Genomic DNA, 21,408 nt, shown 5'->3' with positions numbered 1-21,408 from the left:
TCGTTATTATAAAGGTGCAGAAAACTTCCAAGTCTTTTGATGAATTTATTGAAACCGAGAAGACGTACGTTGCACTCTTAGGGCCACTCGAGCGAAATCCCCATTTGTTGTGACATTGCAATTTCGCCATTGAACACCGTTGAAAAAGACATTTCAAGCCGACGTGTTATAGTTGACTTAAGCTGGCCGTTGATGAGTCAGTAACTCTGGTATTTCCAAAGATGCATACCTTGATGAAGACGTGAGCTGGACATATCCTTCAGTTGATGACTTGGCAAAAATTGTTATTGTAAAAGGACATGGTGCATTTGTGTTCGTGATGGATTTGAAATGAGCGTATAGACAGATTTTGATTGACCCAGGTGACATACATTTCCTCTGTTTTAAATGGAACGATTATAATTATTTATACAGACAGAAGTTTACCATTTGGACTTCGTTCAGCCTATACTCACATCGTGTGACTAATGTGCTCAGATATATTTTTTCTTTACATGATGTAAAAGTGGTAGTTTTACTACCCGTCTGGTCTAATGATCTAAAGTAAAGAATAGTAGAGTTTCTTTTAAAAGAGGTAAATGCATATATGCGTGTTCTTATTTCTGATACACGTATCACTTAAATATTGATCATTTGCCATACATCCTTTTGTTTATTCTTTGTACATGTTTGTTATAAAACTGATGCCCACAGCCTAGCTCGTGAACAAAAACTGTAAACTGAAACATGTATCTTGGTTATCTCCATTGCTAACCTTCTAACTCTTTTCACAGCTTGGTTCTATCAATCCCCGATACCTCGCATTAGTAAATGTCATAATTAAGAACTGTTTACATAGTAAATGCTTATTCATCATACATATTATGTCTTATGAATTGTTCATACTACCTCTTATTAGCGGATTTTAAATCATTTGGAAAGCTCTGTTATCTTCATAATCCGTTTCAATAGATCATTATACATTTTTTATAATATATAATGTAGTCATCAGTAAAGTTGAATAAGGTATGTTTAAAAACACGGGAAATGAAAAGCTGAAATAACTATTCATGTTTTATTAGGCTGCTTTAGGTTCATGTATAGGTTTGTTAATTCATGATATCAAAATAACTGAAACAATGTATCTTAAAACATTCATGAAATCATAACAGAAAATGTTTAAACATAAGTTATCAAGAGAGTGTTATGTCCGATGGAAGATATAGTTGTTTGTATGATGCCGTTTACTTTGTTGTCAAAAATCTGAATAACCTATAATTTACTTTTACGTAAGAAGCCAATTTATTAGGTTCAGACAATATACCTAACTTACTGCATGATTTGTGCATGACACATTAAAATGATGAGACTATTACAGTTTGTGTCAGAAACTGTAAAATCACTGTTTTCGAAAAAGGAGTACATGTTTTGGAAAATGTATTTTATGCCAGATGAAATGCAAGTAGGCATTTTTTTGTACTTGCGAAATAGAATGAACAAGGCAATACTTAAGTTGTTGATAACATTAACAATGTCGTACTTACAATTACCTATTCCGGATTTAACAGTTGGCGGCAACATCTTCGTTAATACCTTTAATTTGCCGCTCGATGACGTCATTTTCTTCCATGGAGTGCCCCAGAACAGGTGAGTTCACTGCGCTTGCTGAGTAAGAGGTAATTACAACAAAAAGTAATGCTAAAATGATGAACAAGACTTATAATGATGCAAAGCATCAAAGACGCCGCGAATGTTTCTGAAAAATGACTAAAAGGAAGCAGACGGGGTTCAGCAGCATACCAAGTTTGAGGTACCAGGATGCAAGCATCGTTCAGTTATTGAACGAAATCGGATTTTCAGCTTACGGTCTCAACGACATTGACTTTTGGCCAACTTACGCCAAAATACCTCGGGTGCTGTTCATGATTGGGGAATCTCTGCCAAGTTCTAGGTCTCTAGGCCTAAGCGTTTTTTATTGAAAGGAAACTGCGTTTTTTCAGCTTATGGTCACAACGACCATGACTTTTAACCCACTGACCTCAAAAGCCATAGGGCTCATCTGCTGGTCATGAGCAATCTGCCTTCAAAGTTTGGGGTCATTGTGTCATAGCGTTTTTCAGATATTGATCGGAAACCGATTTCAGCTTAAAGGCAACACAAAAATATAAATGTAGATAAAGTTATGACAGTTTTTTTCAAATCGAAAATGTTGTTCAGAACAGCGTGATTGCAATGTTTGTATCGGTATACCATTGATATATTGTTCCTCTAAACATTTAGCTCTTTAAATTGATACGAACATGGTATGGGGGACACCGGGCCATCCAAACATCACATTAGTGTACATCAGATACCTGACGTGCGTTTAATGAAATACATGATTAAACATTTAAGAAAATAATCAGGCAGGCGAGTGGTTGACTGGACGCAAATACGCGGTTGCGTAATGCAATTTTGACAGGTTGAAGTTTTTGACATACCGAAACCCCCGTAATTAAAATATAAAACCGAAGGGGGGGGGGGTAGCAGGTGACGGGGTTAATTTGCTGTCCGCCATTGATCTGCGAAGTCCCAAATTGGCCCTAGCTACGCCATCTCACGAATGACTTTATCGGTGTACTGAAGCTGTTTTAAAACGTATAATTAATTTTATAACATATCTAGATGATTGCAAATAATTAACGTCACAGGTTTTTGAATACTTGTCATAAATCAGTAAAACATACTTAAATTAAAGGATACCTCAATTTTACATGAGTATTAAATGAAACTAGACATAGATAACGAATAGGACATAGTCGCGTGATTCCTTTCTGAAATGATGCAATGTAAGTTTAAGTAATAATTAATGACATTGATATGAAACTCCACCCGAATAAACACCGATGCTGCAACAAAACGTATTGTGATATATACTGAAAGGCTTGTTTCTACTTAAATCAATTATTATTATTAGTAGTAGTAGTAGTACAAATACAGTTATTTTGATGTTTCAAAACACAAACAATCTTTATGGTAGATTTTAGTAAACCAAATATATATTCAAAAGATAAGTAACGAGGACCCTGCACAGGCACACGACTAAACGTGAGACGCACAACGTATAAAACATATTAAAACATCAAACTATCGTTATGAACTTGTTGATGTAATGTTTAACAGTTTAAATTAAAACAAACGACTTAGTACTTACCATGTCGTGGCCCAGGCTTACTATATTGTGGTCGCGATTTAGTTATGACGTGGTCACGAGTTAGTTATGTCGTGGTCACGATTTAGTTATGACGTGGTCACGAGTTAGTTATGTCGTGGTCACGAGTTAGTTATGTCGTGGTCACGAGTTAGTTATGACGTGGTCACGAGTTAGTTATGTCGTGGTCGCGAGTTAGTTATGTCGTGGTCACGAGTTAGTTATGTCGTGGTCGCGAGTTAGTTATGTCGTGGTCACGAGTTAGTTATGTCGTGGTCGCGATTTAGTTATGTCGTGGTCACGAGTTAGTTATGTCGTGGTCGCGAGTTAGTTATGTCGTGGTCACGAGTTAGTTATGTCGTGGTCGCGAGTTAGTTATGTCGTGGTCACGAGTTAGTTATGTCGTGGTCGCGAGTTAGTTATGTCGTGGTCACGAGTTAGTTATGTCGTGGTCACGACTAAGTTATCTCGTGGTCACGAGTTAGTTACGTCGTGGTCACGATTTAGTTTTTTTTGTGTTAACGACTTAGTTATCTCGTGGTCACGAATTAGTTATCTCGTGGTCACTACTTAGTATCTCGTGGTCACTACTTAGTTATCTTGTGGTCACGAATTAGTTATCACGTGGTCACGACCAAGTTATGTCGTGGTCACTAACTAAGTCTCAGAGATATTTTAGTCGTTGGATGGAGATGCCGAGAAAACTAAGTCGTGGCAATGGGATAGTAAATCCACACCATGAGATATCTAAGTCATTAGAATGAGTTCGGATAAGTCGTGGCCACTAGATAGTTGAATACTAAACCTCTATGCAACCGTATATTCAGGACAGATTTAAGTTTAAGCATGTTATGTTATTAACGTTTCCCCTATGTTACAGGGCATGTTCTACGTATATATACGATCGGAGAATGACTGCAGTTATTTCGTTTGAAGAGGAATCTTATCTCGGTATCAATTACATAATTCCATGTTCTTGAATTATTTAATTCATGTTCTGATTTTATTAAGCACATTAAGTTACCTTGCATTTCAAAAATATTTAAAATAATCACTTGGTGGTTCAGAGTTTTTACTGTTGAAATGAAAGTCTCTTCAAAGTCTTTCCAAAAATTCGAGTGACAAGTGTTTGTTGGATTGTGATTATTTAACAAAAATGGATGAACGAGCGCTTAGCGAAAACATGCATAAACTACAAACAAATTTGCTTTTGGATTGCAAGGTTTTTATTGTTCAAATTCATTTTAATTTTCTTTAAGCCGATATACTTATTTATTAAAACGTGTATTACCTTGTGCATTCAGCTAAGTGTCCAAATGTTGTATGATTGATTTTTTAAAAGCTTAAAATCGGAAATAATGTTTTAAGTACGTTCTTATATAACTATTGTTTCACAGGCGGTTGCCCCAGCATTTTTATAAAGATCTTTTGATGCATGTTCTGTATGTCTGTGTTGTGAGTACGCAGTAGTAGAAAGGCATTTATAACAAGTTTCGATATTCTTCATGTTCAGCCGTTGGTAACAGTTACCTTTACTATAGAAGTAGGCTCTACCCGTCGAACTGATGAAAATTATATAAGCTCTAAAGAGCTCCTTACAGCAAGAAATAATATACAGTTTTTAAATCATCTGTATAATAAGATTTAGTACCATTTATCATTTCTCAATAATAAGCAAAACTTATGATCGATGTGTCACTGATTGAGGAACGAACCTAGGACTTTATTGTAAAAAGGTTTGTCGAAGTATTTTAAGAAACAAAACTCTCAATCAAACTCTGGTAAAACACCGAAGGCGGGGCTCCGTAAGCGGCGACGACTGTGGTAATTTTCATTTAAAATGGTGAAGAAATAGTGATGCTATTTTTGTCTAAAGTTTTCATTCGAAGCAAAATATTGCCTTCCGACGTTGCATTAAGGACGCAATCTATCACGTGGTATACACACACAATAATAGTAAAACCAAGACTGAAAGCGCGTTAGAGGCTAGAGCATTACTATAAGGTGGATTGTTTTTATGTGTTTCAGCCTTTGAGCAGTACAGTCATTGAATTGCTTCCACCCTTTTGTCGAGACATTCCTGGTCCCAGTCCCAAACCTATTGATAGTAGATTCCACGCATTGTCCTGGTACCCGGAGTATTTGCACAACTCCTTTGAAAGTCTGCAGACATCAAGGTACAGGTTTGTGTGTCTTTCAATTTGATTTCTTGTTGCACAATCATTGAAAAAAAAACTCAAAATCAAAAATCGTTGAGTGAATATACTTGGTACTATTTAGGCCTAAGTGTGACAATCCTATACTAATAATATTCCAAGAGTTTAGTTTTACAGCATTAAAGCTCTCCTTTTGTTGAGAATTTTTTCTTCATCCTTAAAAGATAAACGAAGCTAATTATTATATAATTCGAATGAATATATGTTTACTCAGCAATTAAATTGTTCTCAATTTGGATTTTTTTTTTCATTATTATTAATAATTACTGCAATTCTATGAAAAACCTGTCATCAGCCTTTTCACTTATCAGAGAAGGTAATACCAGGCGACCCTTTATCTTCGTGGCAGTAGCTGCGCTATTATGTCTCATAGTGGTCGCAACTACTGGAGCAATCATTGTAACCCGTCTAGCATCAGGCAAGAAACCTTGTTGTTTTTTTTTATTTCGCTTGAGTTTCAAAAGATAAGATGTCTGCAATGTATTGTTTTCCTGGATTTATTGTTAGCAATGATTTTTTGTGTATTTGGTATGTTCCGAAAATGTGGTGAATATAGCACTATTTATGATAGATAATTCGATCAGTGCATTTTGGCAATGTGAATATTTTAATGAGACATCTTCATTGTTAATTCCAGGAGGAGCCATAACCATGCCAGTTATCTTGGTCGATAAAGAAGGTAATAGTTTCCATTATAATTATCATACATTTGAACAAACAAGACCGTATAATGGTGTCAACTGCGCCAAGACAGTTTTTTAGCGATACGTGTGTTTCAGTTGGGACTCGATTGGGATCATTTGGAACTCCTCGGCCATTTTCTATCGATACCAGAGGTTGATTTCGCTAAAAATGGCCGAGGGGTTCCAAATGGATTGGGATAAAACATGCTTTGAAAAAAAGACTTGACCCGAGCTCAGGCTAACTAAATATTCGCGGCAAAAGGTGTATGGTTCCCCGCTTGCCGTGTATGTGATGTGATGAGAGAGCCAACGTGAGCGACTGTTTCGTTAACTGGACTCAGGGCACTACATGTCAGCTGCTAGCATTTTAATTGGTCTTAAGATATATTTCGAAGTCACAGCCATACGTATATATGCCAAAGTATATTTGATTATATATTGTAAGCGCGGCCTGGTAGTTTAAACGAGCTTCGTTTGTAATTATTGATGACAATTTGCTTCTTTGTTGAGCTAACCAAAATTTAAATATAATGGTAGGGAGTAATCGCTTGTATTTGAACACAACCTGATGGAGTTGGGCATAAAAAAACACTACGATGGTATTCGCAAATCGCTGGAGTTTCTGCGGCAAACTCAGTATGCAAGAACATAGCATAGAACATTTGGGGGAAATACCAGTCGCTGCCTATATAGAAGAAAATTATGTTGAATAACAGTCTGAAGTTACCAGACCGTTGCAAATTGTTGTGTTAAAATAAACGTTTAAAGATTGTTGAAACAATATTCATATTAAAGGTATAGGACAACGAGCAGTAATGGAAATAAATGCAGTAGATGTCCACTTATTAAAGCTTTCTAGTACTTTGAGTTCGTTTCGCAGGATTCACTTGCGTCCATTCGTATACAATTTGCGTATGTTATCTTTTAAGTGACCAAGGCATTCACAGGAGAAGTAGCGGTGATGGGAAAGGAGTTTTCAGAGGCATTTTCTAATACTTCATCACCGGAGTTCCTTACCACATCTAGAAATGTCATTCAAGCTGTAAGTTTTCATTATACATTATAATACATATTTGAATGTATTAAATTTAAAACGGTGGTATATTTCTTAAGTTTGCAATAAAAGTTTAATAAAACACAAGTAAAGCGCCACAAATATTGAATGGTAATATTAATTTGTTCGGTATAATATAAGAAATATAACACACCACTTCGGTCCGTGTGGCATTACAAGGACAAGCCAGTCAGCCCTCGAAGGTGAATGGATATACACTTTCAGAGACAGAGTGGCCGGTCCTAATAATGTCATATGACACTTAGGCCACACCAAATTAATAACTTGTTCATCGGATTTCCCGCACCTATTTCATCAGAAAAGCAAAAAAAAATATTTTTATTTTTTTATCACTTGCGCCCGCACCATCTTAAAAAATGTTATATTTTTTTACGAGCGCTAATTTGTTTAGTAGAATGTAGCCTTTTCCCCCCGCGTTTTTCAATAATAACAATTATCAAAGCACCGGCTCAATCATGCAGCCGCACTTATTAGACTCAATGAACGATATTGACCCGGATACAAGCGTCTAGGTGATCGAGACTAAATTGGCAACAGTTCACTTCCTGATTCTTGAAAATTAATACGTCAACAAATGACAATTCTACCACCATTTAAAGTTTGATTAAATTTTGGACAAATGTGATTGTTTGAATTTGGCTCCCGCTCAAAGTAAACGTATATACACTGGACAAGAAGTGCTGAATTTTATCGTGAATGACAGTGATTATCCAAAGTGAATTTGGTTCGGACATGTTTGACGAGAATTCGGATGAACCTTACAGTGATAAGACAGTTTCCAATCTGTCATCTATGCCTACTACACCTGTCCAGGTAAAAACTTCAGGTGTGTATTTTAACTTCTTTGGTGTTAATATAGCAAATATGTAGTTTTTGTATGATTTGTTTTCTTCAAAAATACAATATACATTTTATGATTTATGCATGTTTGTTTTTATTTTGCTACAGATCTGAGTATACTGGCTAAGGTCACAAATCCGAACACTTTTTGAGGTTTTTCACAGTTATATTGGAGAGTTTTTGTTGTAGTAAGTTAAAATTTCGTATGAAACATCTTTGGTTAATGTGACAACATTTGTCAAAGTACTGATTCACGATCTCATCAATTTTATGTCGAAAATCGTTCATTTTATGGACAGTAAATCACCCTTAAATTTATGCTATGGAGGGCACAAATACCGAACACATGCGAACCGAAAATACATGGTCATACAATTATAATTAATAAGTATGCTATATTAAATAAACACTTAGCTGCAAAGTTATTTATTGTTTCCGATGTTTTTCAAAACATGCAATTCAAATGTAAAGCGTGATTTCTATTTATAAATACCTTGAATGTAGGTCAACATAATTGCAAAACCTAAAGATTTGCGTGCGCCCTCTGACGTCATTCCCCCATGTGCTACATTTTGATCTTTAAGATATAAACATTGAATGGCATTTTTTTTAGAAAAATACTTAACAAAACAAGATGAAACTTCGCAAGTGTGACCAAGGCGAGCCTCTGTATTGATCTAGATCATCGAATAATCGATCACGGTAAACACACACGTGTTTTAGCCGGTGTTCGGGATTTGTGCCCTATTCGGAAATGTACCGTCAACCAGTAGTGTTTATTTAATTCATATGCAATGCATGTAAAGTAATAGAAAAATAAAGTTTGGTCAAGAAACGAGCACCACCTTTCTTGTGTTATCATCAAATTGTTTCAGTAATGCATACTACATTATTCTACTATCAACATTTATGTATTATATTGCTTATTAAAATTTCAGATTCCTCCGACGCAACGGATCATGAAATTCCTGTCCCCATGAGGCAACGACGGCATGCTTGGGTAGGAGGCCTTGGTCACCAATGAGTCAATGTTCGTGGACAGTAGGATGACGCTAAAAATTAATCTGACTGACATTCATATGTGCTTCATGCAATCCCATGAGTGTTACCATTCACTCAAAAAACATCAAACAAGCCAGATTGTGTATATTTTATAATTATTAGTCAAAAAGGATAAAAAAAAAATGGTGTCAGACTGTGTGATTGGAAAAAGGTATTAATCACACTTTGTGTTGCGAATAAATGTTTGTAGATTTTTTAGATGTTCAAGTGTATATTTAAACTATATATGGAAATCATTTAAGTGTTAAATATTTATGCTGATTGTTGTTTTTTTCTATGAAAAAATATTGCATATTCTTGTATTTTCTTGAAATATTTTTTTGCTTTATATGAAAATTGACACAATCAGTATTTGCAGTACAACAGAAATAAAAGTGTCTTTTAATTTTATATATATGTTTTGTTTTCTTAATTACTTGTCTAAATTTGAATAAGATATCTAAAAAATCCGCAAGTTTAAAAAAGATAGGCGTTAAATTCTGAAAAAGCCTAATATCAATCTGGCGCTGGCTGGAATTTTCTGTGACATATTTTCAGTTGAAATAATCTACAATACATTGTAGGTTTTTTGTAAATTCTCTTCCAGAACTTGGATGGCTACCAAGGCCAATTATGTAGTCAATGCAAGAATGATAACTGTAGTTTGTATTTGATTGCAAATGCCTATATTCATTTTGTGAGTTATTTTTCAAGTCACCTTGTCTAGTCATTTCCATGGCATGAGATATGACAATGTATTTTAATAGAGAATTATTTTTAACAAAGTTTTCCTAAGGAAAAGTTGAAAACCTAGTAAATAGATTTGGATATTCCATTGGGCAGGCAGGTGCCTGTGACCATTGGTGTTTGTGTCCAGGCTTTAACTTAGCCATGCATAGGGTATTTTGCAAAAAAAACTTTTAAAAAAAGGTTTAAAAAACTGGAAAACTGGTTTTAAGTTCTCTCATTTATGAAATAGTTTAAAGAAATATATTTGCTTGATCTCAAATAGCATTTGTTTGATATCAAAACTAATATTTATATAGAATTATCTTTTAGTGTTTTCATTCTTTCACTGGATGTTATCCTTTTACTATTTACAATATCATTGTTTAGTTAATAAGTGAATAAAATGTGAGCAAAAGTGAGTTAAATGACTATATATATTTGTTCGCTCTTCGCTCGCTCCTCTTTTTTGCAAAATGCAAAACAAATATTTTTATTATTATTTCGCTCGCTCGCCCCATTATTATTTGGAAAAAATCCGATGAACAAGTTATCAATTTGGTGTGGCCTTAGTGGTGTGTAATATTTCTCAATTACCATAAGTACAGTGAATGAAGACCGCATGTATTGCTTTCAGTTTCGAGCCAGTATAGTTTTATTGTGTCAGTGACTTTGTTATTTTTAGTTTGATGACCAATTTCGAAGAAGTCAGTTTGCTGACACATATAATGGAACAAAGGTATTAGGATATAGGTATGTAGGATTTTTTTATTTAAATAAATTTAAATTATAGATATTTCAAAATCAAATCCCAATGAAAGCTTTGAATCATTAATTGTTTATTGTAATAACAAACCAACATTTGTTATTGGCTTTGATAGTGGTTAAGTATCGATTGATGTACATCGGTCTGCGATAGTTTATATCATGTAAGGCCATCTGTATATTTTACATTTGAATTGTAGGAATGGTAGTCTGATATGCGAAGTTGAAGTATTATTTAGAAGAGTTATCAAGATTGATACAAGGAACTACCCTGTAAATAAGACAGCTGGTGAAGATTTTGAAAAAGCAACAGGCGATATCGATGCGGATGTGATTATCGGACCTAACGTGCAACAATTCATAGCCATTGCTGAATCAGTTCCATTTGTACAAATTGTGTCTTTTTCCGGTAACGTATGTTTTAATTTAGAAAAAATGTCCGTGCAAAAACACAAATAAATGGATAGACCAGTGGGATTGCTGGAAAAATTCACATTTAAATATTGAGAAAAACTCGGAAAACCGAAAATTCATTCAGCAGCTTAGAACCGCCATTTTTCCATCAAGCAACGAAATCAACCGCCAATATTCCATTTAGCCATTAACTGTTTTAAGAGAGTTATTAAAAAGTTCGCGCATGTAGGCTAGCTATTAAAGAGAGCATTCGATAGGCATTTCGCGGTGAACACTCACTTTAATCATTTTTTAGTCTTCGAAACTTAAGTCGGCGATTCAATTTTTACTAGCAGGATGGTGTTTGTTTCGAAAATACTTTTAGGTCCATATCACATTATAGGATAAAACACAATTGTCCTTTAAGTTATCAATGTGCATGAAGATAAACGATTAATTGAAAAATTGTTTATTTTTTATTTCATCACAGATGTCAACGAATGTCTTTCACGTCCTTGTTACAACAACGGGACATGTCTGGATTTAACAAACAGATACACCTGTGTGTGCTTGGATGGTTTCATAGGTATCCATTGTGAATCAGGTGAATGCATATTACTTATTAAATGTTAATTTTTTATCATTGATATTGACATGTGTTAAAATTTTATCGGATTTAAATATACAGAATATGCAGTCTTTTATAGAAATTGAAATATTGAAACATTAAAACGTATTCTTTATTGAAATGTAATTTGTCCTTATTCATTTTGCAGAAGATATGCCGACGGAATACCTTACAACTCAAAAAACAACAGCTGGTGACGATGTTAGTAGCACAAGACGTACAACGGACATGCTTTCTTCAGATTGCAAAACTGAATTCCAAACAACCAATCTAAACGCTGAATTAAGTTCAACAGATAGCGTTACTGATTTCCAAACAACAGAAGGTAATACAGAAAAGCCTTCAACTGAAATGACAACTGAAGGTGAATCAAACACACTAACGGACTCGAGTGGTATCCACACATCAACATACTCGAGTGATGTCCAAACAACAGAAGGTAATACAGAAAAGCCTTCAACTGAAATGACAACTGAAGGTGAATCAAACACACTAACGGACTCGAGTGATATCCACACAACAACAGACTCGAGTGATATCCACACACAAACAGAATCGAGTGGTATCCACACAACAACGTACTCGAATGCTATCCACACATCAACATACTCGAGTGATGTTCAAACAAAAACAGACTCGAGTGGTCTCTACACAACAACGGACTCTAGTGGTATCCACACCACAACAGACTCGAGTGGAAGCCACAAAACAACGGAATCGGAAGGTATCCACATCACAACAAAATCCAGTGATATCCACACAACAACAGATTCCAGTGATATCCACACAACAACAGATTCCAGAGATATCCACACATCAACGGGCTCGAGTAGTATCAACACGATAACAGATTTGAGAGATATCCACACAACAACGGACTCGATCGGTATCCACAAAACAACAGATTCCAGTGATATCCACACATCAACGGGCTCGAGTAGTATCAACACAATAACAGATTCGAGAGATATCCACACAACAAAGGACTCGATCGGTATCCACACAACAACAGATTCCAGTGATATCCACACAGCAACGGATTCAAGTGTTATGCCTACAACAACAGACTCGGATAGTATCCACACAACAACAGACTCGGGTGGTAGCCACACAACAACGGACTCGGGTGATATCCACACATCAACAGACACGGATGGAATCTACCCAACAACTGAGTCCAGTTATATCGACACAACAACGGATTCGAGTGGTATCCACACAACAACGGACTCAAGTGATATTGACACAACAACAAACTCGAGTGGTATGCATACAACAACAAATTCAAGTGATATCCACACAAGAACGGATTCCGGTGTTATCCACACAACAAATCACTCGAGTGATATTCACACAACAACAGACTCTGGTGAAATCCACACAACAACTCACTCGAGGGATATCCACACAAAAACGGACTCGAGTGATGAAATCCACACAAAAACGGACTCGAGTGATGTCAAGACAACAACGGACTCAAGTGATGAAATCCACCCAACAACGAACATGAGTGATATCCACACAACAACGGACTCGAGTGATATCCGAACAACACTGGATTCCAGTGGTATCCACACAACAACGGACTCAAGTGATATCCACGCAACAATGGACTCAAGTAATGAAATCCACACAACAACGGACTCAAGTGATATCCAAAGAACAACGGACTCAAGTGATGAAATCCACACAAAAACGGACTCGAGTTATGTCCGCACAACAACAGACTCAAGTGATGAAATCCACACAACAACGGATTCCAGTGGTGTCTACACAACAACGGTCGCAACTAAAATAACAACAACAGACTCGAGTGGTATCCGTACAAGAACTGATTTGAGTGATATTCAGACAAAAACGGAGCCAAGTTATATCCACACAACAACGGACTCAAGTGATATCCATACAAGAACGGATTCGAGTGATATCAACACAACAACGACCTCAAGCGATATCAAAACAACAACTGACTCGAGTGATATTAACACAACAAAAAACTCGATTGATATCCACACACAACCGGACTCGAGTGATATAAACAAAACAACGGACTCGAGTGATTTCAACACAACAACAGACTCGAGTGATATCCACACATCAACTTACTCGAGTGATATCCACACAACAACGGATTACAGTGATATCCACAAATCAACGGACTCGAGTAATATCCACACAACAACGGATTCCATTGGAATTCACACAAGAAAGGACATAATTAATATAAACACAACAACGGACTCGAGTGATATCCACACATCAACAGACTCAAGTGGTATCCACACAACAGTAGACTCAAATGAAATAACAACAACGGACTCGGGTGCTATCCGTACAACAACGGTCTTAAGTGATATAAACACAACAACGGGCTCGACTGATATCCAAACGACAACAGACCCAACTGATATCCACTCAACAACGGACTCGAGTAATATCAACACAACAACGGATTCGAGTGATTCCCACACAACAACAGATTCCAGTGGTATCGTCACAACAGCTGACTCGAGTGATATCCATTCAACAAAGGACATGAGTAATATCCACACAACAAATGACTCGTATGATATCAACACCACAATAGACTCGAGTGATATCCAAACAAAAACAGAGTCAAGTGATATCCACAAAACAACGGACTCAAGCAATATCCACACAACAACCGATTCCAGTGGAATCCACACAACATCGGACATAATTGATATAAACACAACAACGGACTCGAGTGATATCCACACAGCAACAGAATCAAGTAGTATCCACACAACAGTAGACTCAAACGAAAAAACAACAACAGACTCGAGTGATATCCGTACAACAACGGTCTTAAGTGATATTAACACAACAACGGACTCGAGTGATTTCCACACAACAACGGACTTGAGTGATTTCCACACAACAACTGACTCGAGTGATATCAACACAACAGCAGATTCGAGTGATATCCACACAACAACGGATTCCAGTGGTATCTTCACAACAACTGACTCGAGTGATATCCATTCAACAACGGACTCGAATGATATCAACACCACAATAGACTCGAGTAATATCCACACAACAACGGATTACAGTGATATCCACAAAACAACGGACTCGAGTAATATACACAAAACAACTAATTCCAGTAGAATCCACACAACAATGGACATAATTGATATAAACAGAACAACGGACTCGAGTGATATCCACACAACAGTAGACTCAAATGAAATAACAACAACGGACTCGGGTGGTATCCGTACAACAACGGTCTTAAATGATATAAACACAATAACGGACTCAACTGAAATCCAAACGACAACGGACTCGAGTGATATCCACACAACAGTAGACTCAAATGGAATAACAACAACGGACTCGGGTGGTATCCGTACAACAACGGTCTTAAATGATATAAACACAATAACGGACTCAACTGAAATCCAAACGACAACAGACCCAATTGATATCCACTCAACAACGGACTTGAGTTATATTAACACAACAGCGGATTCAAGTGATATCCACACAACAACGGATTCCAGTGGTATCTTAACAACAACTGACTCGAGTGATATCCATTCAACAAAGAACATGAGTAATATCCACACAACAACAGAATCGAATGATATCAACACCACAATAGACTCGAGTGATATCCACACAACAATTGAGTCAAGTGATATCCACACAACAACGGAGTCAAGTGATATCCACACAACAACCGATCCCAGTGGTATATACACAACAACGGACTCAAGTGAAATCCAAACGACAACAGACCCAAGTGATATCCACTCAACAACGGACTTGAGTGATATCGACTCAACAATGGACTCAAGTAATGAAATCCACACAACAACTGACTCGAGTGATATCCAAAGAACAACGGACTCAAGTGATGTAATCCACACAAAAACGGACTCGAGTTATGTCCGCACAACAACAGACTCAAGTGATGAAATCCACACAACAACGGATTCCAGTGGTGTCTACACAACAGCGGTGGCAACTAAAATAACAACAACAGACTCGAGTGGTATCCGTACAAGAACTGATTTGAGTGATATTCAGACAAAAACGGAGCCAAGTTATATACACACAACAACGGACTCAAGTGATATCAAAACAACAACTGATTCGAGTGATATTAACACAACAAATAACTCGAGTGATATCCACACGCAACCGGACTCGAGTGATATAAACAAAACAACGGACTCGAGTGGTATCCACACAACAACGGATTGGAGTGATATCAACACACCAACGAATTTGAGTGATATCAACACACCAACTTACTCCAGTAATATAAACACAACAACAGACTCGAGTGATATCCACACAACAACGGACTCGAGTGATTTCCACACAACAACGGATTCCAGTGGTATCCACACAACAAAAAACTCGAGTAATATCCACACAACAACAGATTCCAGTGGAATCCACACAACAACGGACATAATTGATATAAACACAACAACGGACTCGAGTGATATCCACACAGCAACAGACTCAAGTGGTATCCACACAACAGTATACTCAAATGAAATAACAACAACGGACTCGAGTGGCATCCGTACAACAACGGTCTTAAGTGATATAAACACAACAACGGACTCAACTGTTATCCACAAGACAACATACCCAAGTGATATCCACTCAACAACGGACTCGAGAGATATCAACACAACAACGGATTCGAGTAATATCCATTCAACAACGGACATGAGTAATATCCACACAACAACAGACTCGAATGATATCAACACCAAAATAGACTCGAGTGATATCCACACAACAACGGAGTCAAGTGATATCCACACAACAACGAATTCAAGTGGTATCCACACAACAACCGATTCCAGTGGTATATACACAACAACGGACTCAAGTGAAATCCACACAACAACAGATTCCAGTGATATCCGCACAACAACGGACTCGAGTGATTTCAACACAACAACGCAAACCAGTGATATCAACACAACAACGGACTCAAGTGATATCCACACAACAACGGCCTCGAGTGATTTCAACACAACAACGCAAACCAGTGATATCCACACAACAACGGACTCAAGTGAAATCCACACAACAACAGATTCCAGTGATATCCACACAACAACGGACTCGAGTGATTTCAACACAACAACGGACTCAAGTGATATCCACACAACAACGGACTCGAGTGATTTCAACACAACAACGCAAACCAGTGATATCTACACAACAACGGACTCAAGTGATATCCACACAACAACGGACTGGAGTGATATCCACACAACAACGCAAACCAGTGATATCCACACAACAATGGACTCAAGTGAAATCCACACAACAACAGATTCCAGTGATATCCACACAACAACGGACTCGAGTGATTTCAACACAACAACGCAAACCAGTGATTTCAACACAACAACGGACTCAAGTGATATCCACACAACAACGGCCTCGAGTGATTTCAACACAACAACGCAAACCAGTGATATCCACACAACAACGGACTCAAGTGAAATCCACACAACAACAGATTCCAGTGATATCCACACAACAACGGACTCGAGTGATTTCAACACAACAACGGACTCAAGTGATATCCACACAACAACGGACTCGAGTGATTTCAACACAACAACGCAAACCAGTGATATTTACACAACAATGGACTCAAGTGAAATCCACACAACAACAGATTCCAGTGATATCCACACAACAACGGACTCGAGTGATTTCAACACAACAACGCAAACCAGTGATTTCAACACAACAACGCACACCAGTGATATCTATACAAGAACGGACTCAAGTGATATCCACACAAAAACGGACTCAAGTGGTATCCACACACCAACGGATTCCAGTGGTATCCACACAACAACGGACTCGAGTGATATCCACACAACAACGGACTCGAGTGATTTCCACACAACAACGCATACCAGTGGTATCTACACAACAACAGATTCCAGTGATATCCACACAACAACGGACTCGAGTGATTTCAACACAACAACGCAAACCAGTGATTTCAACACAACAACGGACTCAAGTGATATCCACACAACAACGGCCTCGAGTGATTTCAACACAACAACGCATACCAGTGGTATCCACACAACAACGGACTCAAGTGAAATCCACACAACAACAGATTCCAGTGATATCCACACAGCAACGGGCTCGAGTGATATCAACCCAACAACGGACTCAAGTGAAATCCACACAACAACGGATTCCAGTGGTATCCACACAACAACGGGCTCGACTGATATCCACACAACAACTTATTCCAGCGATATCTACACAACAACGGACTCGAGTGATATCAATACAAACACAGATTCGAGTTTAATCCATACAACACAGGATCAAATTGATATGTATACAACAACGGAACCTAGTGATTTCCATATAACAACGGATTTACACCCAACGATGGATGCTATCGATTTACAAACGACAACAAACGATAGTCATTTACACACAGCAGGTGACGCTAGTGAATCCCATACAACATCAGGCCTAGGTAACTTATAAACAACGATGGATGCTAGTGTTTTACCTACAATAACAAACGATAGTGATTTACACACAGTAACGCACGCAAATCATTTACATACAACGACTAACGTAAGTGATTTACACAGGATAACGTACTGAGGTAAGTTACACACAACGACAAATGCTAGTGGGCTACACAGAACAACGAACGCAGAACGCAGGTAATAGTGATGATGATGATGATGATGATGATGATGATGATGATGATGATGATGATGATGATTAAATATTTAAATATATACTTTTAACAATTTCAGATGACAGTTACTGTAACAAAACAAATTCAGGCCTTCAAGGTTATTTACAAAGTCCACAATTTCCCGGCGATTATCCAAGCTCAACAACGTGCTTTTATACAATTATTGTGCCGGATGACTACTTTGCTTGTGTGCAGTTTGACAACTTTCATGTAGAATCGGACTATGATTTTGTTCATGTTTTCTTTTCAACTGTATCTTTTGAAACACCAAGTCAAAGGTAACATTCCATTTAGCTAACGTGTTGTTCAGTTAATCCATTATGAAATTATGAAAAGATTCAAAATGTTATACATCTGTCTTCAAAACGTCAAACAAGCATAGATGTATGCTTTTAATGATACAATAAAAACTATATCGAATATATAAATATGGTGTTTGAGTTCAGATATATGTTGTTACTGATTTCTGTAGCTATACGGGATATCCCTAATATTTCTTTGTCTGTTCCGCGTCAAACGCAATAAACATTAAATTGGTCACTGATAATCTGATTTCGTACAAAGTTGTAAACTTGACTCACATTGCAACAAAACTGAAGTCCATGCAAATTGGAAAAGGGATATGAACAATGTCCTTAGTTTAAACTGATTAAGAAATATTCAGATTGCGCTCGAAAAAAGCAATCCGGGTATAAATAACTTAAAATAACAAGTCATATTAAAAGTCATATCTTGCTTAATGTATTTTTACCATATGGTTATAAATTACTTCTTATCCGGTGTAATTATTAAAATGCAATAATTTTGAAAATATGTTTTTGGGTGGAGCCTTCCTTTCAGCCAGATTGCGCTAGACATAGAAATATTTTCGTATGGGCTAAGCAAAAGATGTTTTGTAAATAGCTGGCCTATCAAATTATTAATCATACAATGAAAACTACAGGGACAAGCCCAGTTTTCAAAGAAAATAAAAATAATGCCTGGATATAGGCACAATGCAAGGGCCAAAAACGACACGTTACTAGAAATACAAACACTACATACACACGTACAAACATGGTTATAATTTCAGCTTCACAGGAAATCAGCCGCCGTTTGAAGTATGTTCTTCTTCACACACCATCACAATACAGCTTGTAACAGATGATGTTCTTTCCTACAAAGGATTTAATGCAACTTATATTGCCACAAACATTACATCGGTCACAGCTGCCTCTCCCGACGAGATGACTGAGCCACCAACGGATGGTAAGTCTATTAATTTTTAAATATTGTCCAGTTTCCAGAAATAGATAGTTTAGACGAGCGCTATAACATTGAATAAGTCTCTTACAAAGTTTCTAAAACGTCATTCATTGCAACGAATCTAACTTCAGTTACATCCGGACGTTCTGTGTTTCGAATATTGAATCGTGAATTATTGAACAATTTTATCATTTTCCATAAATGTGGAAACCACAAAAAAGCTTTGTTTCACTCAATCTTACGTAAAATATGAAAACTTCTAACCCCGGATCCTGTTTAATTTAAACACTCTTAGTGCTTAAACCTATAGGTATGTCACAGATGCCAACATGTCTATATTTCTATATTCTCTCGCTTGTGTTTTCAATTTGAATACTGGCAACAGAAGCGTTCTCACTAATATATAGTATGATAACGTAAATATGTCTCTGAGGCAATAACACTTTTCGACTTAGATTGTTAATGAAGCTGGCCCCAGATGTGTGTATATATATTAGGGATAAAACGATGATCGAGTAATGTCGAAAGTCGATTATTTGTGTTCGAGGTCGGCGATAATCGATTTCATTATTCCATAATCGATTATCGCTAATGTACGGCAAAAGGAAGTAACCGTGTTGTGTGTACTGATTTTCTTTAAAACGTTTTTGCATAAAATCGTGAAAGTGGTTCTTGTCATTCTATTTTTCTTCATGTAAAAATGGATCATTGAGCTAAACAGATAATGTAACATGTTATATTTAATTGTATATTCTTGTATCTTGTAGCATTGGTTTTATTGAACTGGCATGCACACTTTTGCTAATTTCAGACTCAGGCTCTGAAATGGCCTTTTTAAAGTAAAAAATCATCTTCATTGTAATATCAAATATATTTTGTTTTTATCAAGTAAAAATGATTATTTATTCAGCATTTCCCCATGTTATATCTTGCTAGAAAAATATAAATTCATTTCAACATGATGTCATGATAATTTATAAGTATTTCATGTAAAAGATTGGAACATTTTTTAAAATGCTACATGTAAATACATTTTGTACTACATTTTTGTTACAAATTATGTAATATCTGTTTTAAAGTGATGAAAATGCTGATAAAACATAATTCATCAGTTAATGGTTGATCTTTTTAATAAATATAAAACTACTGTCTGGTATATACTTGTAGTGTGGAAAAATCAAATTTTTATTCTCAATTATTTTAGAATTAAGTTATCTCCTATTTTTTTTACTAAATTATCAATTGTAACCTGGAACGTATAACAAAACAGCATTTAAAACATAACTGATTGTTATATATTCATTTAAAGACATGTATGTACTAACCAATATAGTTTTGAATATATTTGTAATATATTCACTTGTTCCGTTTCGATTATATAATCGATGATTGATCGAAATGGCTCGTCCGATTATTTTCGATGATCGATTATGACTTTGGTCAGATTTGCAATCCCTAATATATATTTATATATATGCGAAAAACTACAGAAACAAGCTCAGTAGCAAAATGTTTAAACATAAACCCGGTTTAATGGCACTGGGCAAACGCCAAAGACATAGAACATAAAAACAAAAAATCACAAACAAGAAACATGTAAGAACAACATAAAACTCCACAAACAGCACAGTGCATACATACTAAATATAAAAATCTAGGTATGTTTATCAAGGAGTATTAGGTACCGCCCTAAAACGGTCAGTAAAATGTAAATTTACTGGGGGTTTAAACCAGTTTAAGTGCACAAACCTCACTCTTATCCAAGCAATCCTAAATAAAGAAAAAACTCAAAAGGTAAATCTTATCAAAGTATCTAACTCTGGTGTTGTTTTTACTCACTTAAGGAAAGACCGCTTTCGCAATTTTCTATTTC

At 36.4% G+C, this 21,408-nt stretch overlaps 1 protein-coding gene across 1 annotated transcript; it reads left to right on the top strand.

Annotated features, from left to right (window-relative positions):
- Positions 1-11,689: 11,689 nt before the first annotated feature.
- On the top strand, positions 11,690-18,067 carry LOC128244532 (dentin sialophosphoprotein-like). The gene has a single exon (XM_052962532.1). The coding sequence runs from the start codon at positions 11,690-11,692 to the stop codon at positions 18,065-18,067; it is 6,378 nt and encodes a 2,125-aa protein (XP_052818492.1).
- The last annotated feature ends 3,341 nt before the right edge of the window (positions 18,068-21,408 follow it).

The sequence above is a fragment of the Mya arenaria genome, chromosome 8 (assembly GCF_026914265.1).
Source record: "Mya arenaria isolate MELC-2E11 chromosome 8, ASM2691426v1".
Classification (NCBI taxonomy): Eukaryota; Metazoa; Mollusca; class Bivalvia; order Myida; family Myidae; genus Mya; species Mya arenaria.
The sequence above is the reverse complement of the archived record's forward strand: the minus strand, read 5'-3'. Positions and strand labels throughout refer to the sequence as shown.

Excerpts from the sequence above, each read along its gene's own strand:
- LOC128244532 (XM_052962532.1), top strand. The coding sequence starts at position 11,690 with ATGCCGACGGAATACCTTACAACTCAAAAAACAACAGCTGGTGACGAT.